Source organism: Thunnus maccoyii, chromosome 5 (assembly GCF_910596095.1).
Source record: "Thunnus maccoyii chromosome 5, fThuMac1.1, whole genome shotgun sequence".
NCBI lineage: Eukaryota > Metazoa > Chordata > Actinopteri > Scombriformes > Scombridae > Thunnus > Thunnus maccoyii.
Window position 1 is genome coordinate 4,124,843 of NC_056537.1, and position 18,396 is coordinate 4,143,238.

The window sequence follows — 18,396 nt, forward strand, 5'->3', positions numbered from 1 at the left end:
GGTGAGCCCCTTGTGGTCTATACAGATCACAATCCGCTGACGTTTCTGCGATCACTGCAAAACCCAAAACAATAGCTGATGAGATGGGCTCCATTATTGCAGCCTTATCATTTAGATATATCAAAGACACTGATAACCTTGTTGGTGATGCCTTATCTCGGGCCCCTTTGCCTTAAGATCTCCTTTGCCCTCTAAGTACACTTTCTCAAATCTTTCAGATTGCTCAAGTATTGTTAAAATTGGTCAGCAGGAAACCATGTAAGAGGGTGGTATGCCTATTGGTTAGGGTTGCTTATTTGGGGTAAAGCAGTCTGGTAAAGTGAACCTGTATATATTATACCAATAATGGAGACTCTGGGGACAAATAAAAATATTTCTGAAATATTTTGAATGTTTCATTATGGATCAAGACTTTGTTAATTTTTAATGTTTTTCAGACGACAAGGTGGACTCATGTTCTTATGGAGGGGGGTGTGAGAGCCCTCTTGACTTCCTGTTTGGGCGTTCCTTCTCTTTTAGGGGTGAGGCAGGAAGTGCAATACTGATTATCACCTGTGCCTGATGCTCCTCAGCTATATAAGCTGGTGGAATCAGTCAGTTTCTCTCTCTCTCTTCCTGAGCGTATGGCTTGTTGTTTCGGTTAGGGTTTTTCTTGTGTTTATTTTCTTTGTTGCCTACACATCACTGTACACTCATTAAAATACTCAAAACACTACTGATGTTACTGATTTACATATTTTGCCATTGGTTAACTTATATTTTGTTAAATAAATCTTACACGTAGTTTAGTCACGTATTGTCCTCTCCTCTTTGTCCTCCCTTTGAGCGGGGCTGTGCCAACAGATATATCAAAACGTGTCATACATGTCAAATGATGGAAAAGCCAAATCAGAGCATTAAGTCAGCCGCTCTGTATCCTATTCCGGCAATTGTGCAGCCATTTGAGTATCTGATAATTTACTCTGTGGGTCCTTAACCTCATTCCAAGTCTGGTAGCAATTATTTGCTTACAATACTGTGTCAAAGTACAAGGTATCCAGCTGCATATCCATTGTGTTCCATTACTGCTAAGTCGGTGGTAAAGTACTGGCACGGTTCATTTCCATTTTTGGAGTTCCAAAAGTAATCCAGAGCGACCGGGGCTCAAATTTTTCATCTCATTTATTTGCCCAAGTTCTAAAGCAACTACGGGTTAAACATAACCAGGCTTCCGCATACCATGCTCAGAATCAAGGGGCTCTGGAAAGATTTCATCAGACCCTGATGTCTCTGTTGTGTGGTTATTGTGTTGAACTGAACCAGGCTTGGGAAGAAGGGCTGCCGTGGCTACTGTTAGCTGCCAGAGAGATTCTGCAAGAAAGCACCGGTTTTAGCCCAAATGAAGCTGTTTTTGGGCATACAATGCATGGGTTACTCACTCTGTTGCATGATACCATGGCACAGCCAGAACCTCCTAATAACGTGATCGAGTATGTTAATGGCTTCCGGCATCGGTGGTACGTGGGGAAATGGCTAAAGAAAAGTTAGCCTCTTCACAGGAGAAAATAAAGCATTTTTACGACTTAGAAGCGCGAGCAGCATTGGTTTACTCTTGGTGACCAGGTTCTTGCTTTCTTGCCAATTGTCTCCATTTCAGACTAAGTTTACTGTCCCATTTACAGATTTACACCACGTGTCAAATCAAAACCACCTGCTGGCAATGCTGAAGCGTAGAAAATCAACCCAACTCTGTCATGCGAATCTTCTGAAACCCTGTTACGCTCGTGCATCAGTTTTCTGCATCTAGTGGCGAGGAGCAGAAAGAGTCTGTTAAGCCAATTTCAGTGGCTGCAACAGAGGGGAGTTCTTCTGCAAAATATTTTTCTGCACAAGAGGATGATGGGTTTACACCGCCTGATGAGAGTTTGTTGAGTGGCCGGTTAAAGAACTTTGTAACTGCGTAATCTGGAGTCTCTGTTTGGGCATCTGTATGAGGAGAGGTACACTTTTCCATGTTTGTTTAATGATACACCAAGCTGAACTCACTTGATAGAGCATGACATTGATGTAGGCGAGGTGTAGCCGGTCCAAAAGTGTTTTTACCTGGTGCTAGAGGAAAAACGCAAGGTGATGGACAGAGATATAAACAGTATTGCAGAACCCTCATCTTCTAACTGGGTATCACCTTTTTTACCAGTGGATAAGTTTGATAAAAGTCCTAGGTTTTGCACAGACTATTGTAAGGTGAATGGGATCACCAAACCAGATGCTTATCCACTGCCGTGCACTGAAGATTGCGTTGATCTGAGGGGTGTACTACGAAGCGAGATTAGTGGGTTAGCAAGGTATGTTGAGCATAAAGCCAGAGTTTTGGATGTCATGAAGGTGTCTCTCCTTTAACCTGGCTAGATCACCATGGTAACTTCTACTGCAAACTTAACCTGGTCCGGAGCAGTTTATGTTTTGAGTTTCGGCTTAAATCGGCAATAAAAAGCGCCGTCGTTTCACTTACCACCTGCTTTGCTGCAAAGTCCGTTTAACACTGCTGCTACTGCAGCTATTAGAAAAAAACCCCCAAAAAACTAATGAAGAAATACATCAAAAAAAAAAAAAGATTAATGTATTGGTATTTATCAGAGATAATATTCAATCTATAATATTAATTTCACTTTGATTTAGCCAGAATCTAAAGTGATTTCCACTTATCCTTCATTATGGGACACAGTCAGACAATTTAATGTTTAAATCTGCTGCATCAAGTTTAAAGTTTTAGAGCTCTGGATGTGGGAGGCACTGAGTGGTAAATAAGTATAAGTATATAAACTAATTACATAATTAATAAATTAATGAATTAGTTTTTTAATGAACAAATTTACATCAGCATTTTTCTGCCAGCATTCCTCTCTCGCCTTATTTGCAGCAACAGTGTTGCTTTTTGCTGTGATAATGTATTTATATTCTTCATAGCTCTCCGTTATAATGACGATTATAGAGTCTTTTATGGGGACGCGCACAGAGCCTGAAGCAGAAAGCCTGAGTTAACAAAGAAAGTTCATAACCACCGTTGTGATACCACTTATCTCTGATAGCGAGTGTAGGGTTTGTGGAGCCAGCTCACACAAAGAAAGCCTGGATATGTTGAACTTGCTTCGTAGTACAACCCCTCAGGTCGGCTCAGGTCAGCATGTTAGTAAATTTGATTTATTGAAGGGTTATTGGCAAGAACCTCTGTTCAAAAGAGTGAGAGAAATTTCAACCTTCTCTTTTTCCCTATACAGTGATGAGTTTTGGGTTGCGTAATGCACCGGCGACGTTCCAGCTCCTGTTGGATATGGTTGTGTCTGGGCTGGAGGGATGCACTGTGTACCCAGATGATGTTGTGATCTACAGCAATATATGGGAAGAGCATTTGGTTCATATGAAAAAGCTGTTTAATTGTCTGGGTGATGCACATCTGACAATTAATTTAGCAAAGTGTGAGTTTGCTAAGGCCACCATCACATACTTTGGTAAGGGCAGCGGAACATGTGGCCGGTAGAGGGAAAAGTGTCTGTGATTGAGCAGTATCCAGTGCCTGTAACTAAGAAGGAAGTCCAGCGGTTTCTGGGTCTTGTGGGTTACTACCGCAGTTTTTGTAAAAAAAAAAAAATCAACTGTGGTAACTCCTTTGACAGATTTACTAAAAGGGAAAGCAAAGTTCATTTGGTCAGCTTCTTGTCAGCAAGCATTTGAAAATGTTAAATCAATTCTTTGTTCACATCCTGTTCATGCAGCTCCATGCATGGACCAACTCTTCAAACTGCATGTGGATGCAAGTGATGTAGGTACAGTGTTGTGTTAAACGACCTCTACTCTCTACTCTTTTCAGTTGACTCATTCTCTTATATAGGAAAAGAGACGCTTACACTGATCTGGGCATTAAAAGTTTATGTTGAAGTTTATGTTGACTCTGGTAGTGTTCCTCTGGTGGTCTACGCAGACCACAACCCAATAAGTCTATGTTGACTCAAGTAGTGTTCCTCTGGTGGTCTACACAGACCACAACCCAATAACTTTTCTGCGTTCTTTTTATTGCCCAAACCGCAGGATTTTGTTTTTTCAATCCTATTGTTTGGATATCTGCCACATCAAAGGCTCTGAAAATATTGTGGCAGATGCTTTTTCAAGAGCACCTTGCTCTTAAATTTCGTGCCTGTACTGTTTAATCTCTTTAGTCTACTATCTCTCTCTCTCCGTTGTCACTCTGAAAATGCTTCTCCAGGCGTCGGAGTTGCTGATTTGCAGGCTGGAGATCGGTTGGCTGTCTGGGGGAGTCTCTACAGAATCGGCCGGTATGGAACATGTATGTAGTAGTCGGAAAATAGTTAAGTTATATTGTTCGGCTATGTAGTCGCCTGTTTTAAATTTTGTATAGCTGTGGTCTGCCAGGATTCCCGCTGGGAACCTCGTTTTTATGGGGGGTGGGGTTTGACGACCCCTCATCTCCAGCCACTAGGTGTCCCTGTGTCCTTTCAGTCGCTGGTTCTCTTTTGTTTCGCAGGGGCCGGGTCTGAGGTTGGAAGGTCGTCATCAACTTCATGAGCCACACCTGGTTCCGGTGTGGTTTTCCATACAAAGTTCACCACCGATCTCGTCTCCCATAGCGGGCACGGCTGTTCTGTTTTTGTTTGTTGCAGACATTTTCATGCATCCATACATGCTTACATTACTGATTGGCTGACTTCCACGTTTGTTTCATTTTTTAACATCCTTTTCGTAAATAAATATGCTTGTAAATTCTTCTGGTCTCTCGTCTTTGTCGCAGCCCGGCTGTGACACTCTGTATTTTACAGCTCTGTTGAATCGTGTGAATGATAGTGATTCATTTTCCCATCTAAAGCACTTTGAAAGTGTTGTACAAATGAAGTTTATATTATTTTCATTTTATCCTAAATAAAAATTTATTTGTCTGGGTTTTGATATTTTTCTTGTCCATAAAAACTGATGTTAAATTTTAAAAAAAAGTCTTTTATTTCAATTTAATGGAGAAAATTCAGTGAAGACTGTGTAATGTAAATCTGTTTGTTTAAAAAAAAAAACAGTGAAAAGAAAAATAAATAGTATTAGTTGTGTTAGTGTTCAAAAGAATTAATAAAACAATTAAACATAAAACAATTTCTATTGTTTTATTTTTTAAATGTCAAAAATGCAAACTTAAAACAATTCAATTAAAAAATAATTAATGGATCAATATTGAAAATGTGTTTCAGTTAGCAGCATAGATTATTTATTATGTTAATTATTTTATATACAGTTAGTTAGTAGTAATTGTTAGTGAGACGTCACAGTGAAATAAAGTGACAGAAGATTATTTTAAATGTCATATTAACCATTTTATGTCTTCTGACGCATCTTTCTGACTTTGCTGTAAATACTGAAATTAACCATTTTTTACAATTAAAAGAGCATTAAAGGAAAAATATCTGATTCTTCTTTATTATGTGTTGAGTTGACAGTTATTTTCCTCTGATCTCAGATAATTTAATTCATTCTTGTAAAGAGTTTAATTTGTTTGACAAATAATTAAACACAAACAAAAATCATCAAATTTTACAGTTTTCCCCACAAGAGAAAAAACCAGAGCTGATGATCACTGCTAATGTCATTTATTTTATTTTTTTGAGCTCCTATTTCAGGAGGTTTACATGGTTAGGAGAAAAAAAAACTGCATGAAAATGTCAAACAGTGTTGTCGCCTGAAGTAAAAAGGACAAATATTTACCGCATTGAATACTGAGATTAAGTTATTTAAGTTAATTTAAGTTAATTACAAGAAAACTGAAGCAGGCGTAACAACAAACGGGAAGAACTGGTGGAGCAAATTAAAATCTTTTATAATATGTTTTTGTTACAAGACGAGCTGAATGTCTGAGCTATATACGTAAATTAAATCATGGAGGAAATGAATGTGTGCAGATAGACAGGTGGATGTGTATTCATATATATATTATTATATGTGTGTATATTTCTACTGTTCTTCCTGATGCATTAATGTCAATACTTACTGGGATTCACTTTATTAAATTGTATTAATTTTTTTTACGTTTCTTGTTGTTAATAAATTAGGATGGAGCCAGCATGGGCTTAATTAATGAATCTATATGTTGACAATAACGTATTAAATAACAGTAACTTCCCAACAAAACTGAAGGGGACTTGATTGAGGGAAATAAACATAAAGAACTGTCTAATTTCTAACATCCACAGACATAAAGGAAGTTTCAAAGGCACAGAAACTTTAAACAAGGAAATAAGAAAAGCAGAACAAAATTTTCCAGCATCTAAGTGTCTAAAAATCAAACTTTCTGTCTTTTTAACTGTCTTTGATCACCGGACGAACACACGAGCTCTGCTTCAGTGATGATGAACACAAAACTTTTTAATTTTAAGATGAACATATTTTATTCATTCAGGATGACCCATTAATTTCTTTTGTTTTTAACATGCAGTAATTCATTATTGTTTCATTTTAAAAATTGTCAGTGTGTATTTACATGTATCATCCTGCCTGCAGTGTTGATTTTTTAAAAAATGTTATTTTTCCTTTTTTTCTCTACAGACTTTTGACCAGTAAACATCCTGACACTCACTGTCTGATCATAAACATTTCTAAAAGATAAATTACTGACTCGACTTCATGTCTCCATCTTTAAAAGACATTTACAGGTGAACACGCAGCTGATTCTTAAAATACCAACGTCCCTCACATCATCGTCTTGTTGATGTTTTTCAGTCTGTGTTTCCATCCAGCTGCTGCTTTACTCTCCTCTTATTTATTTTTTTTTTACTGTTTTCTGTGTTTTTTCTTTTTTTACGACTCTCCTCTCTAAATTCCTGACAAAAAAACGTAATTTTGTCTGTCACTGTGAACAGAGATTTGCTTTTATTTGACCTGTAAACATACAAAACCTGTTTTTTTTTTGCCTTTAAGGAGCTTCAGCTGTTACAGTAACACAGTTTTATGTTTGTCTTTGTTGAGCTCTAAATCCATCAATAAGTCGCTTTTCAATACAAAACTGTACAAACAATAGAAAACTAAATAAACGCTTAAATCCACGGAGATTCTGCTAAAATATGAAATGAACTTTAGTTTGTTAAAAATCAAGAATTGCATGTTCAAAATATTTACTCACTCAATATGATACTATCTGAAGATCTTGAAGTTATTTTTATTTTTCACTTCACTGATTATACAAGAGTTTTATTTTCTTTTACACACAGTATTTTTCATTCGTTTTTTTGGTAAAATATAATAAAAATGTTATTAAAAAAAGTATCTTACAGAAAAGTTCTCTGGATTTTATTTTATCCAACGTGTTTCAGACTCTCGACTCTCAAGCTGTGACCTCACACAGACAAACAAACTGAACCAAACAGGTGAAAATAAATAAATAAATAAATAAATAAATAAAGGTTGTGCCAGGTTTTGTCGGCACAATAGCTTCTCATAAAAGAATCAAGTTTCCATCGACTTTTTAAAATAAAATGTGATATTTCCAAAGAGACTCTCTCAGCAGCCTTAAAAGCTGTTTGTTTGAAGAACCAACATCTTATTGACATGTTATTAAAGCCCTTTTAGATTTCAAAGTTGTCTAATTTTAAACTAATTTTCTCACAATAAAAAAAAACAATAAACGTTCCTTATAAAGTTTTTCATAACTCTGTAAATGTTTAAAAGACTAAAAAACTGCAATTAAAGCTTCAGTGGAAAAGATAAACTTTAGATTAACATAATATATTTGTAATAATATATTTTCTTTACTTGCTGTTGAAAAATATATTTCTTCTTAAAATAAACTCGATCTTCCAACATCTTCAGTTTTTCTGTCACTGAGGTGAAATTCTCCTTTCAGCTGACAATGTTTTTTTTTATGTATTTCACACATAAAAACAAGAAAAGAACATGAAATACCAGCAGTTTTAAAAGAAAAGCGACTTCTTCTTTTCATTAGAATAAACAGCACTGACCACGTTACAGAATTAAATCAACTAAAGTAAATCTGAGTGCAGATGAGTTGATTAGTTTTACTCACAGAGAGGAGGTGAAGCTGCTCAGGTTGGAGGGAACATCTCTCAGACTGACATCCACACAGTCGACACGCTGCAGCATCCCATCGCCCTCACACCTGCAGGGAGGGGGACAGTCTCTGCTCGACCCCCCGGCTTCGACTACCTCCACCGAGCTGAGAACAAAAACCAGAAGGTGCATCATACCTGCAGAGAAAACTCACATCAAACCAGCAGCTTCCTGTTTCTGCAGAGATCTGGCAGAGACACACACATGTTCAGCACTGGATATGGTGAAGGGGGGGTGGGGGGGAGGGTGTGTGTGTTGGGGGGGGGGGGGGGGGTTGCTTTAACCTGAGCAGGCTAAGTTGAAGGTGTGCTGCCATCTTCTGGTGTCTGATGTACACTGCAGAGCTGTAACTATTATTATAGTTTATTACAACTTATGTTGGTTGTTTTGTCCATAATTTCTAGTAGAAGTAATAATGTTGTACTGTTTTCACTTTGTTTATTTTTATTTTTTTATTATAGACTTTATTTATCATATCACATTACATTTCATCATGTTAAACATTGCGAATTGAAATTATAGTCAATCAATCTTGTGACAATAATATTAATAAAATAAAATAAAAATATATTACTGTAAAATAAAATACTGGCAATTCTGTATGTTTCCTAAATGTAATGATAATAATCAATTGTACATATATATATATATATATATATATATATATTTTTTTTTTTTATTTATTTTTTTTTTTTTTGTTGTTGCTGTTTGTTTTGAAGAGATTTAAGAGAGCTCATGAAGGAACAGAGAAAATATTGGTAATTCTTTTGTGAATAAAAAAAACTTTGTAATCATCACATTAACACTAAAATCAATTTCAGGGTCTTTACATTTAAAATATATTTCAGTAATACTGTAAAATACTGTTTATTAGAACCAGTAACAGTGCTGAACATTGACAAAGGAGGAGTACAGTTCCCAATTTCATACATATATGAAACCTTTTTTTTTTTTTCACAGTATTCAACAGTAATCATTGAGTACTGTTGTGATATGCAGTACTACAGTGAGGAGAGTAGATTTCTTACCTAATTTCATCTTCTCTGTTCGTCCAGACCAAAGGGGGTAGCTCACGATTTGAAAAGTGAAGCCAATGCAGAAGTTCCTTAAACCTGCATTCTTTCTAAAGGCCAGCAGGGGGCGACTCCACTGGCTGCAAGAAGAAATGAGATTGTATAGAAGTCTGTGAGAAAATGACCCTACTTCTAACTTGATTTATTACCTCAGTTAACTGTTGTGGATATTTCTGAGCGACGATCAACACCTTAGTGGAGAGAAGCACACAGGAGGCTTTGATGTCTGAGGGTTGAAGATGTTTATTGAAGTTACTTGATCAAGGAGAGTCGTAACCAGTGAACATCCAAGTTGGTGTAACTCGGATGCTGTCTCTTCCCGTTCTGTCTTCTGAAAGTCTGAGTGTTAGTCTTTAACCCAATACCCAGATCGGCCTACAATATGAAAAATTAGTCTAATTGGTTCACTAGTTTCTAAACAAAGGACTGCATTTTACCCGTGACGTCTTAAATCACGTTGCATTGAGCCTCAGGTCATTGTCAACACATTTTGGCTACACATGTGTTGTCTAGAAGGGTCCTCTCTGGCCTTGGCTTACCATGGTAATGCTGATATACTCTTTATCAGAGAGGTTTCTGCTTTCACCAAAACATCACAGACAGCTGAAGTCTCGAGGAGAGATTAAGAATTACAGACTGACCTCAAGGCTCAGTTTTGACCCAATTTGTAACTCAATTTGTAACCCTTAAAGATGGAAAATTCCATAACACTAATGCTCTCAATTGCTAGTATCAAGTCCTCTTCAATGCATCATGATGTTCATTTTGTAAATTATGGCCCCATTTAGAGAAAAATAGACAATAAAGCAGCGTATGCTTTGGGGCGTGGCTACGTTGTGATTGACAAGTCAGTAACACAGCAACAAGGTTAATTACGTAACGTATCCATGGAGTATAGGTGTCGATGTTCATGAAAGTTAATTTTAACATTTTGGTCACCAAAAAAGTCTTGTCCAGTGTTTGGTTCTGATAAAAGATCCTCTAAGTAGTCAGATGTTCAGTTTTTTCAGTGAGTACATTTTGTTTTAATGGTTTCTGGTCTGTTTTGCGCAAGCAGAAATTAGCATTAGCATTAGCGTTATCACCGTTAACCATAGATTGTAAGTGCACCGTGCTAACCAAGCTAGCAGCTAGCGCTATGGTCAGCTCCACCTTCTCATCCAAATATGGTCACTTCTGGCTCCAAAAATCAAACATGGTGATGGTCAAATCCAAGATGGCGACGGTCAAATCACTAAACTCTAGGCTTCAAAACGGCAGTCCACAAACCAATGGGTGATGTCATGGTGACTACGTCCATATTTCTTAAAGCCTATGGTCCAGACGATTGAAGCCACAGTGAAGCGGCTCATCAGAGGCTCTCCTAGGTCGTAGTCTTGGTCCTCCTCTTGCTCGTCTTGCTCGACTTCCTCGTCCTCTTCCTCCTCCTCTGACTCTCACTCCTCTCGCCCTACCTCTCTCTGCAAAGTTGGCATCCATTGTTCTCCGACACAGGAGAGCTCACCCTTTGGCCCTTTTCTTGGCTAAAGCTATGATCGCTAATTGAAAAGCAACATGTGTTTGCCCATGAATGGCAGTTTTCCTTGTGAACAGGAGATTTTATCAGCGAAGGTTGTGCCAAATGTAGAGAATTCAAGTTTTAGTCATTGTGTCTCCAGTTCCTGTGTTGAGTGTGAGCGACTGAGAAAAACTGTAATACACATGTTTTTCGGCAATAAGAGTCAGCCAAAATTTTTTATTTGTGATTTGCAAGTAACAATCATTTGTGAAACAGGACGCTGGTACCCTGTGATCTGTGTGTAAACAGTGCTCACAAATTTTTGTGAAACAGGTCCTGTAAATGCAAATTATACTGAACTTTTCTTAAAGCAGAGCTGTTCTGCACCAAAATATATTTAGATTCCTTCACAAATTTTAACATTGGTTTTCTGCAGCCTCAGTATACAGTGAGCTGCTGTGTTAGGAAAGAAAGTAACAAAAACAGGATAAAAATAAATATTAGATTTGACTTGTTGGCAAAGACCCAACATTAAACAATCAGGAGTAAAAAAAATGGTAGATCAGGATATTCCTACCTCTGACTGAGCTCCAAGACTTTCAGGATTGACCTCACCTTAACTTAGCTTTGAACTAGTCTTCACCCTAAAATTAGTCACGTTATGGGGATTTGTCCCCAAAAGGGAGGCGAGTCCCCATATGGCACTGTGTGAACAGATGTCCCTACAACATCAGTAATACCTGGAACACACACACACATACACTCATACACACATACACACACACACGGGCACGCGCATACACTCGCACACACAGAGTCATAAAGTTCTTCCTCCTCATCTTTCGTTGCAACAGGTTGGATGTTGGATGTTTTTCCTCCTGTTTCTTCGCAGTCAGACTCTCCTCAGCCAATCAGTGAGCGGCGACCTTGAACACATGCCCACACCCTGACCCCTGACCTCTCTGGGGAAAGATGTTCTGTCTGGACGAAGAGGTGGAGCATGAATATACTGTACAACATGGCAGCTCTGAGCTCACAAGGTCTGTGTTGTTCCACATTAAAACACTTTTAAATGTCTGCGTGGCGATCATGACAGGAAACTGTAAAATGTTCTAGCCAGGGACAACAGATGAAACTCTGGCTCATTTACAATTATTTTTTTCTTTTGAGTAATGATTATATAATCATAATCTAATAATAAGTGTCAAATAAATGATAAAATAATAAAAGTAACTGTCTGATCATATTAAAATGCTAAATCAGAGTAAGTTTAATCCTTTAAATATGTGAATATTCAACCATACTGACTGACTCAAGCAAAAATGACTAAAACATCAGGTGCACCTATCGATATCAAGATTCAATGTGCTCAACGTGGTTCTTGCAAAAATGTGTAGGCAACCATGTGCTGATTCTTGTGTACAAGAGCAGAAATTGTGTGCACACGTTCAATTCAAGAGCACAAGTTACTAAATCATATAAAGCACAAATCCATGTAATATTACTCCTGATACCTGACTCCTCTCCTATGTTGCTGATGCTAATAACCACGTAATAAATACCGTTCATGTCTTTCTAACTAAATTTTCTTTATACTCAGTAAATGTTTGTATGAACACAGAAGAAGCTGCATGTTCTCCTTCAGGTAGATTTTCAATCAGTCTGACATAACGTCCGCATGTTCCCGTGTGTGTGTTCCTGACTGTGTGTGTGTGTGTGTGTGTGTGTGTGTGTGTGTCCGCTGCAGACGGGGTTACACAGCATGACTTCCTGCTGAGGGTGGAACTTCCTTCTTGCCAATCAGCAACTGAACACTTTTCATCAGAGGTTAAACACACAGGCAGGCAAGGCACGCTACAAGCTGCAGACTCACTGCTAGTTCACAGAAGAACATGTTGATTATATCTGTGAAAAAGGAGCCAAATCTATTTCTATAATTAGGATATTAAACTATGTTGTTGTCAATTTTTTCATAGTCTTTATTATTCTTTTATTTATCCTTCCTTAGTACTATTAAAAACACATCAGTGAGGCAAACCGCTGCACTGGGTGACGCGTTCCTTTGTGCTGAAGTTCTTTGTGAAATTTACAATGAAGCACAAAGTCATGAGGTTATGATATGTAGCACAACACGCTCGCAAAGTTATAAACAGAACCACGTTCCCACACATGCGGAGTGATGTCTGACTTACAAATTATACCTCAGAGAAATTATGTTTTTCTCTCAACATAATTAGAAAAATGTTAATTAACATATTTGGCAAGTTGCAAAAGTGTTGATACTGAACATAGGAGTGAAATGTTCTTTTTTTCTCCTCCAGAACATCCAATCTTGCAGTACAATATCCACTAGTAGAAACTACAGCATGATTGAAATTTTTATGGTTATGTTTAAGCAGCACAAGGTCAAAGGAAAGATCACGGTCTTGGTTTAATACAGTGACTTGAAGCACAACATGTGTGTTAACATTTAAGCTACACTATGAGCTTTAACCAAAGTGCTTTTCTTGTCTAAACTTGGGGAAAACAATTCTTTTGCACATGAACGTAATTTCCAGTAGACAGGGTTGTCCTTACACAAAATTACTCTCCAGAGTGATTACTGTTATTAGTTTTTGGAGCCAAACTAACGTGACCAAAACTCTTTGTGATGAAGGAACGTGTCACCCAGTGCAGCCCTGTGGCTCACTAATGTGTTTTTAATAGTTTTAGGACAACAACGGAGGTCTAAGGCACAGAGGAATGAGATCTATCAGACTTTGGATACACACACAACACTTTCAGTTTGTTGCTGGTTTGGCTCCAAATGTGACATTTGTTGATAATAAGAGAAATATAGAAAAATTGCAGCCTTAGCCTTTAACAGTGAGGCAAGTTTATCTGTACAGTACATTTCAACAACAAGGCAATTCCAAATGCTTTACGTAAAATATAAAAGGCTTTAATAAAAGAAACACAAGGCACCCAGCTCAACAGAGAAACACTGTCTGAGGAAACACAAAGAGGGAATTTGATGCTAAAAAGACTGTAAATGTGTCAGATATCCACTTGATATGACTAACTCAGACTGCTGAAGCTGAATATAAAGCTTCACATCAACTTTTAAACGACTGTGTGGACACACTGTGGATTTTGTCCTCCATCACTTACATTGAAAACACATTTGAAGGATCTTTTAATATCCAGTATGAACAGGAGGAATGATTACAGCGAGGAAAACCTCTTTCACTGTTCATACGGACACCTGACTGCTGGTTTAAGACACACTTGGAAAACTGTGAACCTGTCCTTTAGGAGGAGTAAAATAAAATAGAAGATAATAATAATTTTAATAAAAGTCAAACAGAAAAGTCTTCAGCCTTGATTTAGAGTCGCAGCTTGTTCAGATGCTGCACGTTCCTGCTGTTTTCACCAAACTTTATAGACTAAAATTGAACTTCAACAGTCCTGTTCTGAGGCCTGACTTACAGGCGAGCTTAATGCTTCAGTTCAAGGAAGAGATAAGCAAAGTTACATAAGCGTTCAGTAGAAGATGAGGAGGGAGAGGAGGGGTTTTAGAGGAAGGGGCTCTGTTGGACCGCCCCGGCTCAGCTCAGACCGCACTGACCTCACCTTATATCTTGAGATATGTGGTCCCATGGGATGTGGACCTACTGCAGTCTCTGAGGAGTCTCCAACACCGCACACAAAGAACCAGCAGACAGACTTGGACTTGGACTCTGGGAAACACTCATTTATCAAACCTCACAATCAGCTGCTGTGAGGAGACGTTCTTTAAGGAGAACATGTTCTGCTTTAAGGAGAAGATCCTCGAGGACAAAGGACTCAGCTGCGGTGAGAACGTCAGAGTTAAATGTTCCTTATTTGATCTTTTTTTAGTGCCTGAATTCTCTCTGAGGTGTTTATGTTACTTTTCAGAGTGATGGTAGTTACAGATGTTGTGATCAGGTTCAGAGTTTTAAGACGAGGATCTTTTGGGTTTAGTTGGTTGTGCGAGTTATCATCATCAGCAGGTTTAGCTGCTGATCAGTGTGTGACACTGTAAACCGCAGCATCGGTGGATACAGAGGTGACCGGGACGATGAGGAAACCATAGAGAGTCTCTGGAAAGGACAGACAGGAAAGAGGAGAGAGAGGAGACACACACACACACAGCTGACAGACAGACACCGTTAGTGCTTCAGGTTCATCATGCGGAGCAGTTATTTATCTCATGAACGATGTTATTAAAACTTAAACAGAACTGAAATAGATTCGTCTGTGTAATGAGGTGTGACGTCACCTGTTGGTTTGCATCAGAGCCAGTTTGAAACCCAGAGTTGCGGCTTATGGTCGGCGCCATCTTTTCCGTTTAGAGCCAATACCTTACAGATGTAGGAGTGCCGGGTGTTGCATTTCACGCTGTGGAAACACGCCCCGCTACCTCGGACTGAAGCGAACGCTAGCTTACTACTTAATATTCCTATTCTCCTACTGACCCTGAAGCTGTTCTCTCTGAGCGAGACTACACTGTAAGAAATGGAGACCAAAATCCACAGCTGTCGTTCCAAAGTTCAGCCGAAGCTGATATGAAGCTTTCTGTCTAAAAACACAGACTGCAAAAATACTCCCGACTGTCAAATCCGCAACAGACTCACATGCCAGTACTAGTATGTATCCCTCCGCCACTGCTCGGCGAGGAACTTCAGTCCACAGAAACAAAAAGAGGGAACAGGCTGTACCTTTTTCAATATATCGACTCGGTCAGCCAACTGAGACTGCTGAAGCATCATATTGGCACGTCAGTACTGTATTAAGTCAGACTCAAAGTACCTGAACCTGCCCTTTAAACCAGGTGTACTGAAAAACAAGTTTTAGATGTCCACTTAATACATTTCCACTGAATCAAAGGTCCAGTAAGGATGCATTAAAAAGAGTGCAAAAACTCCAGAACTCTGTAACATGAGCAGCATTTCTGTATTAATGGGAGATGTGACACCTTCATTGTGTAAAAAAGTCCTTAAACTTGAAAAAAAGGTGTGATAGGCCAGGTAGAGACGCTGTTGTAAATATTCATCAGTGATTTTTTTCACTGTTTTTATTTTTGAAAACGTTTGATTTTACAAACATTCTGCTTGTGTCTTAATATCACGACTTCAACTGGTTCAGTTATGTGGTTCACGTGTGTTTCATCCTTAAATGCCTGTTTTTCACTTTGTTTTTGTATCAGCCAGTTGTCGAACAAGACATTTTACTTTATCAGCTGTAGCTCCTACATTCCTCAACAACCTGACTAACTGTGGCCGCTAGTGGGCGACTGGTTGATGACAGCTGAGGTGATGTGATAGAGATGTGTCAGTCAAAAGCTGTCCGAGTCTGGTTGTGGTTACATTTTGTTTCCAGTCCAGATAATCTTGGTCCCGACCAGAGTTCATCTATCGAGTACGTGTGCTTCACTGTGTTGTCACATAACCTGTGTCAGAAAACACATGAACCCACTTAAATAGAACAGAGTGCAGAGTGACTGCGGCGAAGGCTGGTGTGTGTCAGAGCTGTGTGAAGGTTGCAGTCAGGATGTGGATGGGTGGAGGAGATGTTCCGCTCTGTGAGAGCTCTCCTTTCTCTGCTCTTCCTCCTCTCCTTGTCTTCCTCCTGACCAGGACAGGATGTCAGAGCAGAGGAGGAGGAGGTGAAGGGGGGAGGGATGAGGGGGAGGGGGGGGGGGGGGGGGGGGAGCTGAGGGTTGATTTAGTACTCTGTCCCACAAAAGGAGCAGTACGCCTGAAGATAAGAGCAGGAAAAGGAGACTGTGTGAATATGAAGGCCTCTGCTGACACTGATGACTCTGTTGCTTTTTCCTTTCAGGAGCAAAGTTTATAATAATGACAACAACAGATTCTTCATTTCCTCGATCGCCAACATTACAGGCAACAAACAGCCGTAAACATGAACTCACAAATCCTCAGAAGCCGTAAGAGAGAGAAAGGGAACGTGAGCTTAAGAACAATGAGAACAAAACAAAACGGAAAAATGCATTCTTCACATATTTTGATTCTATTTAGCTCATTATGTTGTTAACATTTGTGTGTTTTTATTTCCACAGAAGCAGCTCTCTGCTGCAGGAAACACGATGAAACAAACTTTTCAACATTATTTTTATTTGTATTTGTTGTTTATTTAACAGGGACAATACACAATACATTTATTGTATCAGATAGAGCTAAAAAACACACAAATTTACATCTGAGTCCCTTTCAGACTCCTGTAAAAACCAACGATAATAACCTGTTAAAGTATTCAAATGTTTGATTTATTATGAGATGATGCATATAGAGGAAATATTTTTACTATTTTTAGTCCAAACTATGGCTGCAACTAATGATTATTTTCATTATTGATTAATCCATTATTTTCTTGATTACTCAATCAGTTGTTTTGTCTACAAAATATCAGAAAATGATGAAACATTAGAAAGTTATTATTGTTGTTTTGTCCTGATCAACAGTCCACAACCTTTCTATGTTACTGTCATAGAAGACTAAAGAAAACCCTGAAAATATCCACATTTAAGAAGCTAAAATCAGAGAATTTGGGCATTTTTTCTTTAAAAAAAAAAGACTCCAAACAATTAATTGATTATCAGAATAGTTGCCGATTAACTTAAAGGACCAGCGTGTAGGATTTAGTGGCATCTAGTGGTGAGGTTGCAGATTACAACCAACTGGTGGCCGCGAAAAAATATGTGAAAGTCCCTCCCTAGATTCAGTGTTTAGTTTGTCCATTCTGGGCTACTGTAGAAACATGGCGGACCCGCTCCCTCTGTAGATATAAAAGGCTCATTCTCAGGTAACGAAAACACAGTGATTCTTATTTTCAGGTGATTATACACTAATTAAAACATACTTATGTATATTATATTCCATTTCTGCCAATAGATCCCCCTAAATCTTACACACTGGTCCTTGGTTGCAGCTCTGTTATTAGCTTATTAGCTTTCTGTTTGTGAAAACACTGTTTTAAAGAAATAGTTAATTAATATTTTTGTGCATTCAGGTGCAATGAAAATAATATTATGAGGTTGTTGTTTTTTTTGCATGTAATTAGTGAGTTTCTACTGATTGGTTCTTTAGCTTCTGACTTGCAAACCTCTCACACTTTAAGATGTTTTGTTTTTAGCTTAGTTTTACTTTGTGGGTATTTTTAACATTCTCATGTATATGATTTTATTTTTAGTTTGTTGAATGTTGTCCTGCTGCATGTCCACTGTCTTTACAGGATAAGTTGTACATGTTGACAAATATTGTACATTAACAAACACTTAAAAATGACCTCATATCTGCTACATAATATTGAGTTATTAATAATTTATTAAATGTTTATGCATTGATTTTAAAGTATTTCTTGTCAAACTTTATGCAAATAAACTGGCTTTGAATTTTCAGTCTTATCTCATGTGTGATTTGAAACTAAATCCTAATAAATAAAACAAAAAGCATGAGATCATCATCTTATTCTCTCTGTGTATTATTTCATTTAAAGCATCTGAAGCATCTGTGCTGTTTTGCTGAATGTTTTCTGCTGCAGCTTCATCAGTACAAACTGAACATCTGGGATGTACTGTGGTATTTCCGAGAGAAGAGGATTTCCACGCTGGTCACCACGCGCTCCTTCACTATGAATCCTGCAGAACAATTGAATAGAAGGAAGCGCTGCTGGCTGACTTTTTCCTCCCCCTAAAGACGCACTTCCCTT

General features: G+C 38.2%; 1 protein-coding gene across 1 annotated transcript in view; it reads right to left on the reverse strand.

The window, feature by feature from the left end:
- Positions 1-9,195, reverse strand: part of LOC121897079 (leucine-rich repeat-containing G-protein coupled receptor 5-like) — a 37,939-nt gene extending 28,744 nt beyond the window's left edge. Inside the window, exons 1-2 of the mRNA XM_042411363.1 lie at positions 9,123-9,195; positions 8,051-8,200 (exon numbers count right to left, since the gene is read on the reverse strand). Of these exons, the coding sequence (XP_042267297.1) occupies positions 8,051-8,127 (77 nt within the window). The 5' untranslated portion in view covers positions 8,128-8,200; positions 9,123-9,195. The remainder of the gene's footprint in view (positions 1-8,050; positions 8,201-9,122) is intronic.
- Between the last annotated feature and the right edge of the window lie 9,201 nt (positions 9,196-18,396).